Source organism: Polistes dominula, unplaced genomic scaffold (genome assembly GCF_049000335.1).
Source record: "Polistes dominula isolate Pdom_NZ unplaced genomic scaffold, Pdom_raw_medaka contig_82, whole genome shotgun sequence".
Lineage (NCBI taxonomy): Eukaryota > Metazoa > Arthropoda > Insecta > Hymenoptera > Vespidae > Polistes > Polistes dominula.
Window position 1 is genome coordinate 4,952,987 of NW_028301046.1, and position 17,541 is coordinate 4,970,527.

The following is a 17,541-nucleotide window of genomic DNA, read 5'->3' on the forward strand; positions in this document are numbered from 1 at the left end:
CCCCCTTCACCCAACCCTTTAACAAGATAATATTCTATTTTATTTATTTATGAATATAAATACGCGCGAATTTTGCTTCGTCAATTTTGTTTTCTAAACGATAGATAGATATCACCCATTTTAAAATTCCGTGTCTTCGTTGTATCGTGTTGATCTCTCTTATGTCTCTTTAAATTTGACCTCAGTTCTTCGTCCAATCGTGTTCTTATTCTTTCCCTTATCGTTTCATCGGATCTTACTTTTCTTAATAAAAGTAGGAGAATCATTTATTCCATCGAAAAATATAACAAACGAGAGATACATGAATACGATACACACGTATTGATAAAAGTTGTTAGATAAAGTAGCACACTTATGCTCGAGTTTTACGTATTTACATACATATGCGAAACGAGAGTAGAATTTCTGTTTTAAAGTATTTTCAAGCTAATTTAGATTTTGTCTTTTTTTCTTTTCTTTTTCTATATTGAATATAAATTGATAATTTAATCGAAGTTATATTATTTTAAGAAGAAAGAAAAAACAATGATCAATTGCATAATCTAAATAATATCTAAATTATATATGTATTTAATTTATAAATAAATTAAATAGAAAATAGTAGAATTGTTTAATCGTACTATTAATTCTAAACGAACGAACAATCATAGAAGTTTCGTACGACGTTACTCATGCAAGGATGAACGTAAATGAACGTCATTTACGTAAGAAACTCGTGAAGTTGACGGTCACAAACGTAAGATCGATCATTTGCTAGCATATGCGAATATATATTGCATATATTAAGCGAATAATATCCCTTATAGATATAAAATCGTTTTGAAATAAGTTTAAATCAACCATTGGTAGTTGTATTTCCCGATTTACGATGGTGTAAAAATCCAATACGACAAATGGTGTAAGTTATTTTTCTTCCTATCCGAGAGTTTTCTTCGGATAATAGGAGATCAGATTTGATCGTTCGATAACAGGTCGCGATAAATCTTTGAATTTATTCTTTAGAGGAAAGATCTCTTCATTTTGAATCTTTGACATTTCGTTTTACCAATCTCCTTAGCCTTCTTTTCATTCTAACAGATCCAATATTCGTTTAATGGCATAAATTGAAGTGGGATCCTTCGTGATTTGTAGAGACGGGATCAAAAGATATCGTTTTCAAGCAACGAGATAATTTCGTGCTAATGTAAGAGTTAGAGAAATTGCATGTTTTTTTCTACGATTGAAATTGGAATCGTAAGAGTGCCGACTTTTAGTGTATATAGTTCTTATACACTCGTAAAACGTACTTTATAGTTCCTTATGGTTAATGCTTCTAAGAAATATAACACAAGGACGTTAATGTATTAACGACAAATAAAAACGAGAAGAATTTTACGAAGTAAACACATAGTAAGAAGCGAAATCCCTCCCAAACCGCTCGTTTCGTGACTGCGTTGCTGTTCGTTTTTAAAACTCACATTGGTAATATGAAGAGAGAGAAAGAGAGAGAAAAAAATATCTCAAAATAAAAAAAAAAAAGAAAAAGAACTTTGGACAGAGAAGAGCCGCGGGAAGTTCTTAAAATAATTCTTTTCGTGTACGAAGACGCGATTCCCGAAGACAAATATTGCAAAAACTTCTTCGTAAGAAAGAAATGTTATTTTTCGATAGATTCGAAGAAAAATCTTTTTCAAACTTGTTAAAATCTCTCGTGTATATCAAAATGGGAGGCTTAATTGTTATTTTATTTTTCGAATCGAAATGCATCATGGGTGTTTTCGAAGACAATATTAGTGATTTGAAATATGACAGTAAGATACACATTTAAACCAATTTTAGTCAGACGTGTTCGTATATTAGTGCATGTGTGCATAAAGAGAGAGAGAGAGAAAGAGAGAGAAAGAGAGAATGTGTGTGTCTCATTTCCTGACTCTTTCACGCGTACGTTCCAAGACGGTTCACTTCCGGTGCGTGATATGTACGCTCTATTCTCGATTCAAGACTCAACCAATAATATTAGTAGAATTTTCTTTTCGGTTTGCCATGTACTTTATACGTCGTGTTTTTCTACTAATTTTTGTTTCCTTTTTTTATATATATATATATAAATACGAAAAAAATATACGTGTATACACGAGTGTAAATTTACATTCACATTTTCAGTCAATAATATATGTATTTTTTACGAATGATCGAGACATCTACGTCATGATATATATATATATATATTTTTTTTATTTAAATGATCGTCTTCCGAGATATTCGGATTGATAAAACTTTCAAGGAATGTTAATTCGAGATAATGACTCGCTTGCTCCAGTCAACTTCTACCGCAACACTTCCGGATATTCCTAGTAGAGAGCTATGTTTCTAAACCACGAAATTACATTTAACTTGGAAGAAGAAGAAAGAAGAAGAAGAAATTAAAGAGGAAGTGATATATTCAAAAAATAATAAAGAAAAAAGTAAATGAATGAATATACCGTGAATTATCAGATATTATTATTATTATTATTATTATTATTATTATTATTATTATTATTATTATTATTATTATTTGTAGATAGTTAATTATCTCAAAGAAATTTTCTTCGGATGAGAACATCCCATCCTCGGTAGATTAATCTTCCGTGCGTAGGAAAAAAGAAAATAAAAAACGGTATTTCTCTTAATCAACTCTATTTCTTTTCTATGTATTTTAATTATTTTTTTTTTTATTTAATTCCTTTCCCATCCTTTTTATCGAATTAATTCCTTGCAATACAATTCATATTTTTTTCTCCCCTTGTTTCGTGCCAAGACTCGCAATATAATTAGGATCCTTAGTTGAAAAGATTTTTTTTTTTAATAATACTTTACCTATTACCTTCCAGATTAAAGATATTAATTAAGCCAAGATCATTCTATAACGTTCGTACACGTTCTTATTAATTCATTAGGGTGAAGGCTACACGTTGCTATCAATGTATCCTATCTGTATTTATCTCTCTCTCTCTCCCTCTCTTTCGTATTTTTCTTTTACATCGAAGGTTTTCCTCTCCATTCGTTTCCCGGCATTCAAACGAAATGCGATTAAAATGATTGGTTTGATCCGAAAGGTGGTAATCGAATCGTGAATCGACCTAGATCTTTTTTCCGGTTTACGTTAACTCGATATGCACCTGCGATTTATGATCTAAGAATATATCTGATGATTTTATAATGTTCTAAATTCTACGATGAACTTTTTGTAATCGTTGGTCTTCGTCGTTGTAGTCGTAATTCATTGTCATTGTAGCAAAGAAACAGAACTTGCACGACTGATTACATACTACGCTTACGTATTACGAATAATACACCTATCTTTCTTGTAAATTAATATATTCAGAGACTAGAATAATTTCAAACTCTCGTATAAGTGTGTATACTTCCCTTTTCTTTTGTTTTTCTTCAATTTTTTCCCTCTGTTAGATCATAAGTTTTTTTTTATTACATGATATTTTACATTAATATACACGTTTATTTACATAAAAATAATAATTTTGATTAAATCGTCGTTACAGTTAAATCTTGTAACTTTAACAGAAATTACGATCGATTTATTGATCGATAAAGAAAATTCATTTTCAAAGAGACAATAAAAAAATGATTTGGTAATTATTATAGCGTACATGGAATTTTAGTGTATGTATTATGTGAATCTATGTAACATGGATATAATTTCTTTACAAGCAACGATCGAATGAACGATTAGCGATTGTATCGTTTTAAATTAGTCTCGTGATCGTTTTCATGTTTTAACTTTCTAATCGTGATTTTGAAACGTTTTCCGATCACATTTACAATTATACATACATATTACAACGACAAAGTATTATTATTTTTCAAATACGAATTATTTCAATAAATTCTATCTTCTGTATTTATCATTTACGTTCAAATTCGCGATAATACAGATTTTTCATTTTTCTTTGCAACATTGAAGCGTTGTTCATGTCAATTCGAACGTGACCCTTGACAATACATGTTCGAAGTATATATGCGTTCGATGTGTGGGCGAATATACATGTATCTGATTTACATATATACGTACTGTATTTATATATTCGCGCGCGCGCGCGCGTGTGTGTGTGTGTGTGTGTAAGAATACGCACGATATACGATACGGTTCAAGTACGACCGATATCATCGACTGAACCTATTCTGTGTCTCTCTCTCTCTTTTTCTTCACAGAAGGAAGAAGGAGGTACAGGTAGAAGACACACATACACACACACGAACGAGTTTACACATACATATTTATTCTCGAGTAGGTGAAACACGCTTGACTTTCCATTCATGTCTCTTACAGTCACACGAGAGAATTGTTCGTTCTGTCTGCCCTATCTCCGCCCAATCCCCATCCGCCTTTTTTCCCTTCCTCCTCCCACCCCCTCTTCTTTCCTTCCCGCCTCATTCCCTTTCTTCCTTATTTTTCTTCGAGAATAAAACGCAAATATCTCGTTTGTATTCTAAATCTTCAAAAATAAAAAAATAAAAATAAAAGAATCTATCTAAAAATCATAAATCTCTTAGAAGCAAACAAGGAAAAGTCAAAAAAGTAAATAAATTTGAAAAAAACATTTTAATTATACGATTGAGAGTAGAGTATATTTATGATCACGAGTAAACAAGTATTCTAAAGATATCTCGAAATTTGGTTAAATAATTCCATACCCCATTGCATTTTAACTAGCTATGGGCATATTAATGCGTATCTCCTCATCAACTTCTATTCAAGTGTTAAGTATATTTATAAAGTTTACGTGTATTTATAAGGAACTAATGAATGAACGTTCGTACTTGATATTTTTGTTAAGGTAATTATGAATTTTCATCGTTTACTCATTTCTATCTTTTTTCTCTCTCTCTCTCTCTCTCTCTCTCTCTCTCTTTGCCATATTACTATACGATGAAAAAACTTATGATTAAGAATCAGGCTTAACAATTTTAATTCGGTGTTTCTTAATATTAAATTCAATGCATTCATGTTTGTCAATAAACTCGACAGTTACTTGGAAAGATGGATCATAATCATTGAAAATAATGGTGTAAATTATTATTATATAGAAAAATTATTATATCTTATGTAGGAAAAATAATTTTAATAATAACTAATGTATGATTAATTGGTAAATTAATAATACAATTGGTAATATTTGTATAATTATATATTTGTTTAAAAGACACTGAATGAATTATTTGAAACCTAATAAATAATAAATTGATATTGACAAGGAAGTAAATAAAAGACGATACCTCGAAGTATCGTTGACCGGAGAGAAAAAAGGGCTCTTGTCCACTTTCGTATTTTCCTCCGTCTCTTTCTCTCTCGCATTGCAATGATTGTACGTAGAGATTATACATGAAGCTGTTGCCTGCTGCTGCTGATGGTGGTGCACGCGACAAAAGGGAGAGAGAACGAGAGGAAAAAAGAACAAAAAAAAAATGAGCGAACATCCGTGAAGAAGATAGCAAGCTTATCGCAAATGTTACGCCGGACGAGCGACACACAATCAACGTCAGTCGCGTTTCGTCGGTCGTTCGATCCGCGCTACTGGACTTTACGAATTTTCCCCCATTATTCTTTTCTTGTGCATCCCGATATCTCTCGATAAAATCCGTTTACTTTTTTTTTCTTTCTCATACCGTGAGAACTCAGTGACTAGTGATTTACGATAAAATCGATACAAGCATCGATAGTAGTAGTATAAACCTTTGGATTATAACGAATGGTTTCTATTACGGATACCTGTGAACGATGATTCGTATATTTTTATGTGCGTGTAGGATAATAACATCTTTTTTAACATCTTTAAGAAAAATTTTGTTTTTTTTTCTTTTCTTAAAAAAATAAAAAGAAAAATAGACGAAGTACAGAAAGAGAGAAAGAATTAGTCATCATTTTGAAATTATCGTCGTGATTAATCTCGTTGGAATTTATCGTCGTAGTTGTGTTTGTGTGTGTGTATGTGTGTGTTTGTATATATTTGAAAATCCTATAACTGACCCCATGAACCAAGAAGAATTTTAAGCTGATTCCCTTAAGACCACCCTCGTAATACTACCTGCTATTTCTAGATCATTGAGAAAAGTTTCTTCTTTTTTTTTTCTTTCACGTATTTCCTAGGAAGTTAAAGCTTGGTGGAAATCATTTGGGGTTTATCGAGAAACGAGGAAACAATATATCCATAATGATTTTGTTTGTTTTCTAGCCAATCCTTAGGTAAACCGCGATAGTTTTCGTAAATTTAACCGTCCGCCCTATTTGCTCAAATGTATAACCGGATTATATGGGACGTGAAAGATATTTTCTCTTTGTTATTTCGATTATATATATATATTTTATTTATCTTTACGACTAAGGACGGGACGGAACTTTCTCAATATCGTGTTATTATTTTACTGTCGATTTATTCATTTATATATTATTAGTATGATTTATCTTCCGTTCAACAGGATATACACGCAAACGTAGTATATACGAGAGTTATGTTTTTTTTCCTACTAGCGATCTCTCGTTGTAAAGGGAAAATAAAACGCGTTTTTTTTGTTTTGTTTTTGCGATAGGGAAGAGAACTTTCTCTATCGTTTTGTCGTCGTTTCTCTCATTCCGGCATTTCACGGATACTTTCTTATAGTCGGTTTTTAGGGTCGCGCGTGACGCCAATGGTGTCGAGACGGCCGACTGCAGGATGAACCGAAAATAAAGTAGACGGGCGCCGAGAGAGCAGTGTGTGTATGAATATTCTCTCTCTTTCTTTCTTTCTTTCTTTCTTTCTCTCGTTCTCTTTCTCTCTGTTCAACCCTCTGCTTCGTATACGCCTAGCGGAGGTCCGACGGGAAGAAATTTTTAGCCCATGTAGATTCACAAGAGAGAAAGAAAGAGAGAGAAAAAGGAGAGGAAAGATGAGAAGAACGCCCCTTTTGCCTTTTACCCAAGCCATTTCATAAGCAAACGAAAGAAATTGTAAGTTCGTGTACCGAAGTAGAGTTTTTTAAAAACGTGTTTCATCGTTCGAAGAAAATGCTCGAAATATAAAGAGGAATAAAAAAAACAAGGCTTTTCACAAGATATTGTGTGTGTGTATATTCCACTTTTAGTGAAAGTTTATAAGTTAAAGAAGAACTACTATAATTTCAATATACTATAATATAACGTTGAAATGTTTTTTATTTCTATGACTTTTATGGCAATGCTTTTCTTTTATATGTATTTCAAAATTAACGAATTTTATAGGTTCAATTATCTAATCTTAATATCATTAAATCGTAACCACAGCGAGATTTTATACGTTGTTCAGATTCATTGGGTTATTCGGGGTCTTTAAATTTTACGAGCAAAATTTCACATAATGTTTCATCAACGAAATGATACGCTCTCAAATCACATGTGTTCGTTTTATTAAAAAAAAACCCACGTTGAAATTTGTGTTCTTGATAACCGACGTTCATTCGTTTTCATTTCGAACTAAACTTACACGATGTAAAACTACGGTAATAGGATATTTTATTTGATACTTTTCGTATAATTGGACTCGATGTTAAAGAATAGAGCTGTAATTAAAAATAGTAAAGTAATTGATATTTCATTTTGTTAATAATTATTACATCGTGTTGGAATTATCAAAATAATTATTTTCTTTTTTAATGATTAAAGATTAAAAATGTTCGATTTCTAAGAAAGAAAAAAAATTACTGCTCGAATTTGATGAAATAAGTTAAGAAAATGAAAATAGTAAAAATAATGAAATCGTACATCATCGCGTGCGGTCGCGTTTTAATTTATCGTTTGACCTAAATTTGTATAATTTAAATTAAACGAGTGATCACGCTCGTACGTTATAATTTTTCGTGAATAATTGTTTATTAACAAAGTTATTATCAATAATTCATGATCCAAGATATACGTACTATCTCTTTACAGTACGTAACTACATAAAAAACCTACGCTTAGTTATTTCTCTTCTTTCCGTAAGAAGTATTATCGTTCTTACACGATCTATCTCCTCCACACTAGATCCATTGTCTCCTTATCTGCATTTTCTTATCTTTGAAGATTCTTATCTTATAGGCTTAACGGATCGTGGAGTATTCAGGATGCATCTTTTGAAGTAGGGGGATTTTTAAAAGAACTATGCAGCTCCTTCTTCTACTTCTTCTTCTTCTTCTTCTTCTTCTTTCCATCGATTTTAATTTCCTTTCTTCTATAATACTTACAAATTAATTCGAATAAGTTTTTTCTCTCACGTCGAGATCTAATAAGATATTTTATCTCTTTTGCATTTTTATTATAATAATTATTTTATATACGCTATTGATTAACATTTTTTTTTATCAGTTTGATAGAATCAAATGATAAAAAGTTTGTTTAGTTTAGTGATGTGTATGCAATTTTTATTACAATTAATATTTTTATAGTTGAGTTGGAAAAAATTGTATTCGTCAAAATGAATTTTTTTTCAACGTGTTTTTAAGCGTGAAATATTCTTTCTCTGATCAAAGTGAAACGACAACTGATACTTTCTATGCAAAGCATCTTGGAAATAAGATTCGTTATTTGGTTGCATTTAAATCTACCTTTTAACTATTTTTAGAATAAATTTAACCGAATACGTTTAGTGAAAAGGACTGTAAATTATTTTAAAAATATTCAATAAATTACAAATATATTTTGTCCAAATAAAGTTTTTCTAATGAATGGCACATTGAAATAATTGGAAACTATATTTACTTAAACCCATTTTTTATCATTTTATTTTAATATAAGCTAATAAATTAATTTCGATCGATATCGTATAAATTTTCTAATTAATTTAATACTTTGTAAATATATGAAATATTAGTGAACGACCTGAATTACTGGTTTCCGTCTGATCACTGAAGTCAAGCAACGTTGACACATGGTTAGTAAAATGGATAAATTTTTCGTTTGGAAAAATAAAAAAAAAACCATATGCTGTTGATTCCAGAAAGGCAGGGTAAAAAAAATACGTCCTCTCTTTGGTAGTATTATAAGAAGGAGATAGACCATAGAAAAGTAATTCGAATCCCGTAGAAAAAAGGAAAAAGATATACACACAAAAAGAAAAAGAAATAAGAAGAAAAAAAATGAAAAGAATATATCAAATATTTGATTAAGCAATTATATTTTCTTATATATATATATATATATATATGTATATATATTGAAATATTTCGTATAAAATAATTCTAAATAAAATTGATAACAATAATAATACAAATCTTACAATGATCGATACTAACTGTAAGATCTAATAATAATCGTTATCTTTGATCTATAAACAACTTATTTAGAAAGTGGTACAAGAGTCTATTTTCTGTTTCGAGAAAAATTAAATGTTTACATGTTAACAATTAATATAAAAAATATACGTTAGTTATGTCAAGTATAACAATGTTTCCACTAATTTATCAATATATATAATTTGATTATAATATAAATTGTCCTTTAGTCTAATTTAAATTAAAATAATCCATATATATTAAAGGGCTTTCCAAATGGTTTCGATTTACAACCACTTTCAAAATAAACGTTTAATATCAAATTTTGAGGATCAATTTGGTAAAGAAATTTTCGTAAGGTTGATACTCGTAATCGTAAAGATAAAAGTTCCTTAGTCATCATCACCATCATCATCATCATCATCATCATCATCATCATCATCATCATCATCAACCCGTTCGTTCGCGAGCTTATTTCTAGTCGACGGCGACAGTGTGTATGTATGTATATATGTGTGTATGTATGTATGCGCGCGTCCGGACGCCGCCAAGCCGATCTGCTGCTGACCCACGAAGAAGAAAAGGAATGATACGAGCAACCGCGTCGTAAGGTTTTATACTGCGTGTGTAGAATCATCACGTGACGAACTCGACTCGACTCAACTCGGTCTTTGGCCCTCTTAAGAATCGTCAACGATTCAGTTTGCCGGCGCGATCCGCGAAGCGTGCTTCTTCTATATTATTTCTGTCTCTGTTTCTCTCTCTTTCTTTCTTTCTTTCTCTCTTTCTTTCTCTTTCTTTCTATCTATCTAAATATAAATTATTATTACAATAATAATATAATTAATCTCATAATAATAGTTTTGATTTCTAACGTAATAAGGTCGTCACCGAAATTTCTACATCTTCGTCTATGTTTTTGCTTTGACATGGTAACAACTGCGTTCATTGCTGACAAATCAAATACGTTCTCTATCTCTTTCTTTCTCTTTCTCTCTCTCTCTCTCTCTTTATTCGTAATCATATGACCGTCAATAGATAGAGAGAAAGAGAGAGAAAGCTAGTTAGCTAACTAGTTAGCTAGCTAGCTAGCTACGATAAACAAGAACTGTGTATAATATATATATATATGTATACTCGGTAGTGGAAATTTTAAACGCAAGAGGAAAATACTAAGGAAAGAAACGATCGGTGAATTATATTAAATAAAAGTGTTATATTGTGTCTTTTTAACATTGGGTGTGTGTATGTGTGTGTGTCTTATATTATCGGTGAAACAATGAATCGAAATGTTATATATCTGTGCGATGATACACTGTTGTCTTATTAAGATAGTGAAAAAAGTGTGTTTGATAATTTGATTGAAAAGTTAAGAAACAAGGAAAGGTACAAACCAAAGTCGACGAGATGTTGAAATATATGAATCGGACTGGACGACCTCGAGTCGTGGTAAGGAAAAGGAAAGGACGGTCGTTGTCCAGAAGTTGGCCTGGTACACCTATAACTTTATCCATCGCCTCTTCTGAGGTAAAGTTATGAGGAATAATTTTATAAACAAAATTTTATCTCTTTTTTTTCTTTTGTCTCAATCTCTGACAGTATAATAAAAATTTATCATATAGAAATTATAATTGAATCCAATTTTTTTTTACATACGATATAACGAAATGACCATTATTATGAATTATCGTGATCTATATTTAATGAAAAATGAAAATTCAAAGTATTCTTGTCTCTCTCTTCTTTTTTTTTTTACATACGTGAATAGACAGAAAGAGAGAGAGGGAGAGAGAGAGAGAGAGAGATGTAGTGGTGTTCGCGCGCGCGCGTACGCACAAACACGCATACATATAAACGCCCATATAACTCTGGCAGGCCCACGCAGAGCACGAGTAACGATGGGAACAGACGGAAGACAACTAGGAGGAGGAAAGAGGAACTTTATAATGATTATTTCTTACTCGTCCCTTGGATACTTTGTTGAGATGCATCGTTTTTTTTTTTTTTTTGAAAGATCTTTATCTCTTTCCCTCCCCTTCGTTTCTGTCTTTGTCTATTTATCTTTCATAAAAATCGAGATAAGAAACTTTTAAGATTGAAACTAATTGTAAAATCGAAAACGTGTTGAAAATTATTTTTTTTTTTTATCCTTGCTCTTTATCATTTTTAATTAACGATTTTTGTATGCTCCGTTTCCTTTAACTTATTATTTTTTCTTTTATTTATTTATTTATTTATTTTTTTTTTAACTACATAGAAAATATTTAATTAACATCCTTATTAGATATGTAATATTTTACGTAATTTTTTTTAATATTTTATAATTTCTTATTTTTTGCTTTGACAAACTAGAAAAAAGTTTTCGTAAATTTTTTAAAAGCCTGACAATGTTTGTAAAAAGTTTTGATTAATAATATTTTATTGGTATAAAGAAATATTCTAATTATTAACGAAAACTCGTTCGTCTCTACTTTTCTCCACCTTCTCTTCTATCCCCCACTTTTCATGCTCTAAACAATAATTATTTATAATTCGCGTATTACGCAATGGAAATGCATGCAAATTTTTGTCTGATGGTTGTTTTTAAATTGCATCACGCTCGTCGTGCTTCTCTTACTCGGTCATCGCGATTGCATTTTCGTCGTGTGTCCGATGACTATGATGTCATTTATACGAAATTGTCAATAAACGCGATTGCAATCGCATAATTTTCTGATTTTTTTTCTTATCCTTTGTGTAATCAGCTTTGTCATTAAAATGTATGCTTTAATGCATATTTACGTGTGTATTTATTATGTACGTTTATTTTTATTCCGATAATTCGAATGATTCTCATTTAGAAATGGTGATTAAAATTTCTTTTATTATATACATAAATATTCATTTTATACGCCGATAATTATGACAACGAATTTGAGTCAAAAAATTAAAAAAAGAAAATTAATTAATTAATTTTATGATTTACCTTATCTTATAAATAATTATTGCTTTAAATAAATCATGAAATTAATATTTTCGACAATCAACATTTTGAACAAATATTAATCGTCCTATAACAATACGGAAAATAGCAAAAAAATTGAATCTATCAAATTCAATCATTCGCGATCATTTAAAACACTTTGTATACTACACTATCGAAAATATGAAATTACTTGTCGAATAAAATAATATTATATTTTTATTAATTATATCCTATTTTGATCTTCATAATTAATTGGTTTAAAAAAAAAGAAAAAAGAATAAACTCGACTATTAACAAAATGAAGATTTACTCGTACTTTATTATTGCAAAAGAAAGCTTATCAAGGAAAAAGATGTTATCTCCTTAGAGAAGAGTGCGTGACAATATAATATATCGAAGGGGATATATATATATATAATTAAGAGCGAACGCCTTTTTCCATAGTAAAGTTCGCGTGGTAGGTTGGTATTGTTTCGTGTCTCGTAGTTAAACATTCATGCTCCGGTGGCGACAAATAATTTTCACTATTTTTATTTTTTTATTTTTTGCGGAAATCCTCTTCTCTTTATCCTCCTCTTATTCTCATACACAAGCGACTATTTCTCTCTCTCTCTCTCTCTCTCTCTCTCTCTCTCTTGTCATAGCCCCGATGAAACTACTTTTCGTTCCAAAATTGGCTAAATATTTGTTCGGACAATCGAATCACGAGGGAGCGGTTCTGTGAATGGCGAGTATAACTAGCATATCTGCCGGAAGTCCGGCCTACGAGTTCCGGCCCGAAGCACGTACGTTTTCTCGTTGTCTCTTGCTTTTTCTCTTTTTCCCTTTCCTCCTTTCTCATCCTCCTTCTTTTTCTCTCCTTTTTTTTCTATTACTCAACACAACACAAACTGCTATCCATATAACTGTCATCCGAAAAAAAAACTGTCTCCGTTGCAAGCAGCATATCGCGTACACAGTGACGCGGAAAGTTGATGCAGCTGAGCTCCCGGAGCTTCCATTAGCAGCAGGTGGCATGATCGTGATATAGATTATCGTAGAAACAATGTATATATACATACATACGTATATACATACATGCACAAAGGATCTTTCGATAGAATCCATTTTAAAACGAAATATTTATTCCGGTAAAACGAAGATAGAGAGAGTGAGAGTGAGAAGGAATTCCGGTAGTCTCACCTTTTCTTTTTATTATTATTTTTACGATAAAGAAATAGCATTTAGATTATGTGATAATCTCGTTCGTAGATAAATATTTATTTACCCCTACGAAATAATGATAAAAAGCAAAAAAAAAAACATCAGTGAGGGATGGGGGAAAGTTTAAAAAACTTCGATGAAAAATATCTAAACTTTATCGACCTATTTACTTCCAGTTTTATATTTCCTTTCAATTTTCAATGATTAATTTCTTTTTTCTTTGTTTAATTACAGATCGATTATCCAGAAGTCCATGGAGGAGGAAGGATGCATCGGCCACCTCATCCGCATCCCATAACAGACCATCGTCAGGTCAATCTGGTCTTCGACGATACGGTAGATATACACAACCTTTCGATCTTTCTATTCTTCAAAAAGAAAGAAGAGAGAGAGAAAGAGAGAGAGAAAAAAAACAAGAAGGATGGGCGTTTGAATTGGTTCCTCCTTAGTTAGTTCCTTCGAAAGGTTACGACCGGATCGATCACGGGAACCTTTTCCGCGTCGACGTTTGATATCGCCTTCACGTTTATTTCCATCCATTACATTTTTTTTTCTTCTTTTTTTCTTTTTTCTTTTTACGCCAGTCTTTACAAGATCATCCGATATTGCGTCATAGAGTATGATACGTGTTATACGTAAGCGTAAACCTACATATGAGGATGAGAAAGAGAACAGAGAGAGAGAGAGAGAGAGAGAGAGAATGTGTGTATGTGTGTAAGAGAGAGAGAGAGAGAGAAATATGAGGACAGGTAGTTTTCTTTATCGACAACGATGTGTGACGCGTATGCTCTTGCCTACGCACCCCCAACCGCAAACGCACTCTCATGCTCAAACTTTTTATACGTTTGTGTAAGGAGTCACGTGCCTTTTTCATCCTACTTTTATATACAAATACATATGCATGGATCTCACGTTTTAAAAATCCAACTTCTTTTATAGATATCCATCAAACGGAAATATAATATATCGAAGTTCTTTTTTCATAACCGTACCATAATTTCTCCATCGAAATTGGATTAATCTTTTGGAAGATGAATTAATTCACGATAACTTGGTCACATAGTCGCAATTGACATTCTTTCATCTTACTGCTCCAGATATGAAATTCCTATTTGGAGAATGTATATATACAAGATGGTCTTAAGTCCGATGATGACGCATTCTCAGCATTGTTCTGTCGAAGTCCTTGGAATATTTGAACGCTAACAACTTGGAGAAACGTTTATTCCCCTTTTCCTTCCTTTTTCCTACCTCTTAACACGAATGTTGTGTTATTGTTGCCATTGTCGGAAACGATAAGAAAATGGATATCGTTTAATTCTTATTCATGACAATTTGCCCCGTTTAGGTAAGGTCTATATTTTCTTTCTTTTTAAGAGAAAAGGGACAACAGGAAAAGTGAGGCGAGACGCGAGACATAACGGCTCGTATAAATCATACGGCGCTCGGGCAGTGGCCTTTGAGTGCTCATTCTTCGAGCTGCTGGGCTGCTGCTGCTGGATGCTTTGAACGGACCGGTGTACGTTCTCTCAATCTTTCTCTCTCTCTCTTTCTCTCTCTCTCTCTCTCTCTCTCTCTCTATCTGTCTGTCTTACTTTTTCTTTCTTATTCATTCTTTCTCCTTCTCGCACCTCTTTCGAGCAGACCGGAGCATCGATTGACCAACCTCGACTTTCTTAAGCTCTTTTCACACAATAACATTCGCCTAGTAAAGTCAGTCTCTTACGACTTTGAAAGACTATCAAGATCAATTCAGGTGTCATTGTTTGACTAACCCTTTAATAATCGTTTCTCTAAGAAATGACCATATCTCTCCTCTTCCGCTGACGGAAGTCTCAATGTTTAATCATTCTTGAAACTTCATTTATTTCTACGAATTCAATTTATTAACTCTCTTTTTATCAACGAGATATACTTTCCTCGTATTTGTAAATCGATCTTTTAAAATGTCTGATACAGGGGGTGTAATTCTTTTATGTTCTTTTTATTTTTCTGTTTTAATTTTTTTTTTATTATTAAAATAAAACAAAGAAAAAAAAATCAATCAAAAGTCATCAATGTGGTTATGTCGTCTACATTTCTGGGTAACTCGTCAATGTCCATGAACCTTGATTGGAAAATTTTTCTCTTCGGAGAGTCGAACGAACGGACGAACTATCGGACGAATTTCATCGTATGATAGACGTATACGGGAATTAGATTAGAAGTTTTAAGTGAAAAACTTTATGCCGGTATAGTTGAATTAGATCGACGTTTTCCAATGAATTATCGGAATTTGAAAAACTCGTGTAATTCATTTATATTAAAAAGGAATATACGTATATTTTTCTTTATAATAAGTTAATTATTATTTTAAATAAAATCGTCGATAAAGATTTTTTTTCAAAAGTTACTAGAAAGATGTGTTAGGGAATTGAGAAGTTGAAAGATTAAGGCGCATTTCCAAGAGAAAAAAAAACAAATTTCTTTCACTATGCGAGCACGCAGAATATTCGGAAGCTACAGGTGGCACCCTACTTCGAAGGGCACCCCCCGTTGAGACGGACCTGAGTGGCCAATACTCTCGTTGGCCAGGTCACGTGATCTCCCGCACGCTCTCGAAGGGAATGTCAGTGAATGAGGGTGGGAGAAGGGAAGGGGAATGACGACGAAAACGAAGAGGTAGAGGGGGAGAGAGAGAGAGGGATAGAGAGAGGATGAGAGTCAAGCAAGTAGCAGCTTCTCTCCGTTCCAATGAGACATTTATACACGCTTCAGATGCCAAAACTATTAACTACGTAGTGACACGAATCGATATATTGCTTCTCTTACGTTATTGCCTCCCTTATTTCACAACGTTATCGTTCACCCGTTCTATCATTTTATCGAACCGTTCGGAAAAATATTTATGAATCATATCCATGCGTTGAAAGAATATTAAATTCTTTATGTAGAATTAAGAAAAAAAAAACATATAATTTTTTCGTGAAATTTATTTTCTTAGAGACAAAGAGAAAAAAATAGAAAAGAAAACTACTTTTCTTTCTTTAAATTCTGCCTTACCGATTTTCCCGCCTTGGCATAGGTGGAAATTGACATTCAGATGGCGCGCTCGGTCTTGTACGAAGGCGAAAAGTGTCGAAGTTAACCGAAGTCGATCGGTCTTGTCTCCGAAGGAGAAAAGAACCTTAGTCCCATGTTCGGTGCATTAAGTCGACGGCCTGTGAGGCCACGATACTACTCGCGCCACGAGTTGTACGAAACACGCACAAAGAACCTTGTCTCGTGGGTGTGTATCATTGGGGGGACGATAGTATACGACGGTAACGGGGCGGGAGAAAAGACACGTTACGTATGGCATCGATATTTTTATTGTCGTCCTTTTTTCGGCACACGAGGAACGTTAGAGAATAACGACGCGTTAAAAATCTGAATCAAGTGTGTGCGTGTGTGTGGTGTGTGTGTGTATATATATGTTGTGTCGCGTGTGTTTGTTATGTCCGAAGATGTCCACCATGAGAAGCGTGGATATCTCGATCTCGTTTTTTCATCGTGAATAAGTCGAAAGAAATTGTGTTGTTGTTGAAAGGAAAAAAGATAGATAAGGAAAGTCGTTTTAGAAGAACGTCGATTAGCTCGGCGTGTTGCTGCTTATATCGAAAGGAAAAAGGTCGAGTTCTTCGTTCGAGTGGAAAATTATTGTCGATCCGAAAACACCATGGACGCCTTCGGCATGTATCAAGTAAGTCCTGTTATCAAAGTGACCTCGTAATTAATCGAGCATCCGATGAATCTCTTTGGGAGATGTGACATCGTGATGATGATGATGATATTGACGATGATGATGGGGTGCGACGATGCACAACGGCGTTCCTCGAGATGACAGATGTCGCGACGTTTTGTTTGGACACGAGAAACTGTATGCGTTAAACGGCGCGCCTCTATCTTATTCTCCTTGCATGCGTGATGTCATGTCTCGCATACGAAGACCTAACCTAACCATGTACAAACAGCTCATCCCAATCACACACGCCCATTCCTGGTATTTTCTTTAACACGTTTATGGCATCCCATGGAAAAATAAAACAATGTTTTTACCGTTAGGTGAAACCTCATGATCAATTCTAATGCTAATTTTTCAGAGGTTATGA

General features: G+C 32.8%; 1 protein-coding gene across 11 annotated transcripts in view; it reads left to right on the plus strand.

The window, feature by feature from the left end:
- LOC107074577 (rap guanine nucleotide exchange factor 2) overlaps positions 1-17,541 on the plus strand; it is a 146,352-nt gene that overhangs the window by 105,797 nt on the left and 23,014 nt on the right. For 9 of the 11 annotated variants that reach the window (XM_015336121.2, XM_015336120.2, XM_015336131.2 and 6 more), the window contains one exon: positions 13,646-13,747. In XM_015336121.2, the coding sequence (XP_015191607.1) occupies positions 13,646-13,747 (102 nt within the window). Of the gene's footprint in view, positions 1-10,019; positions 10,176-10,387; positions 10,771-13,645; positions 13,748-16,620; positions 17,133-17,541 lie in introns of those variants that run through there. The other 2 variants (XM_015336126.2, XM_015336133.2) reach the window with 2 other exon arrangements.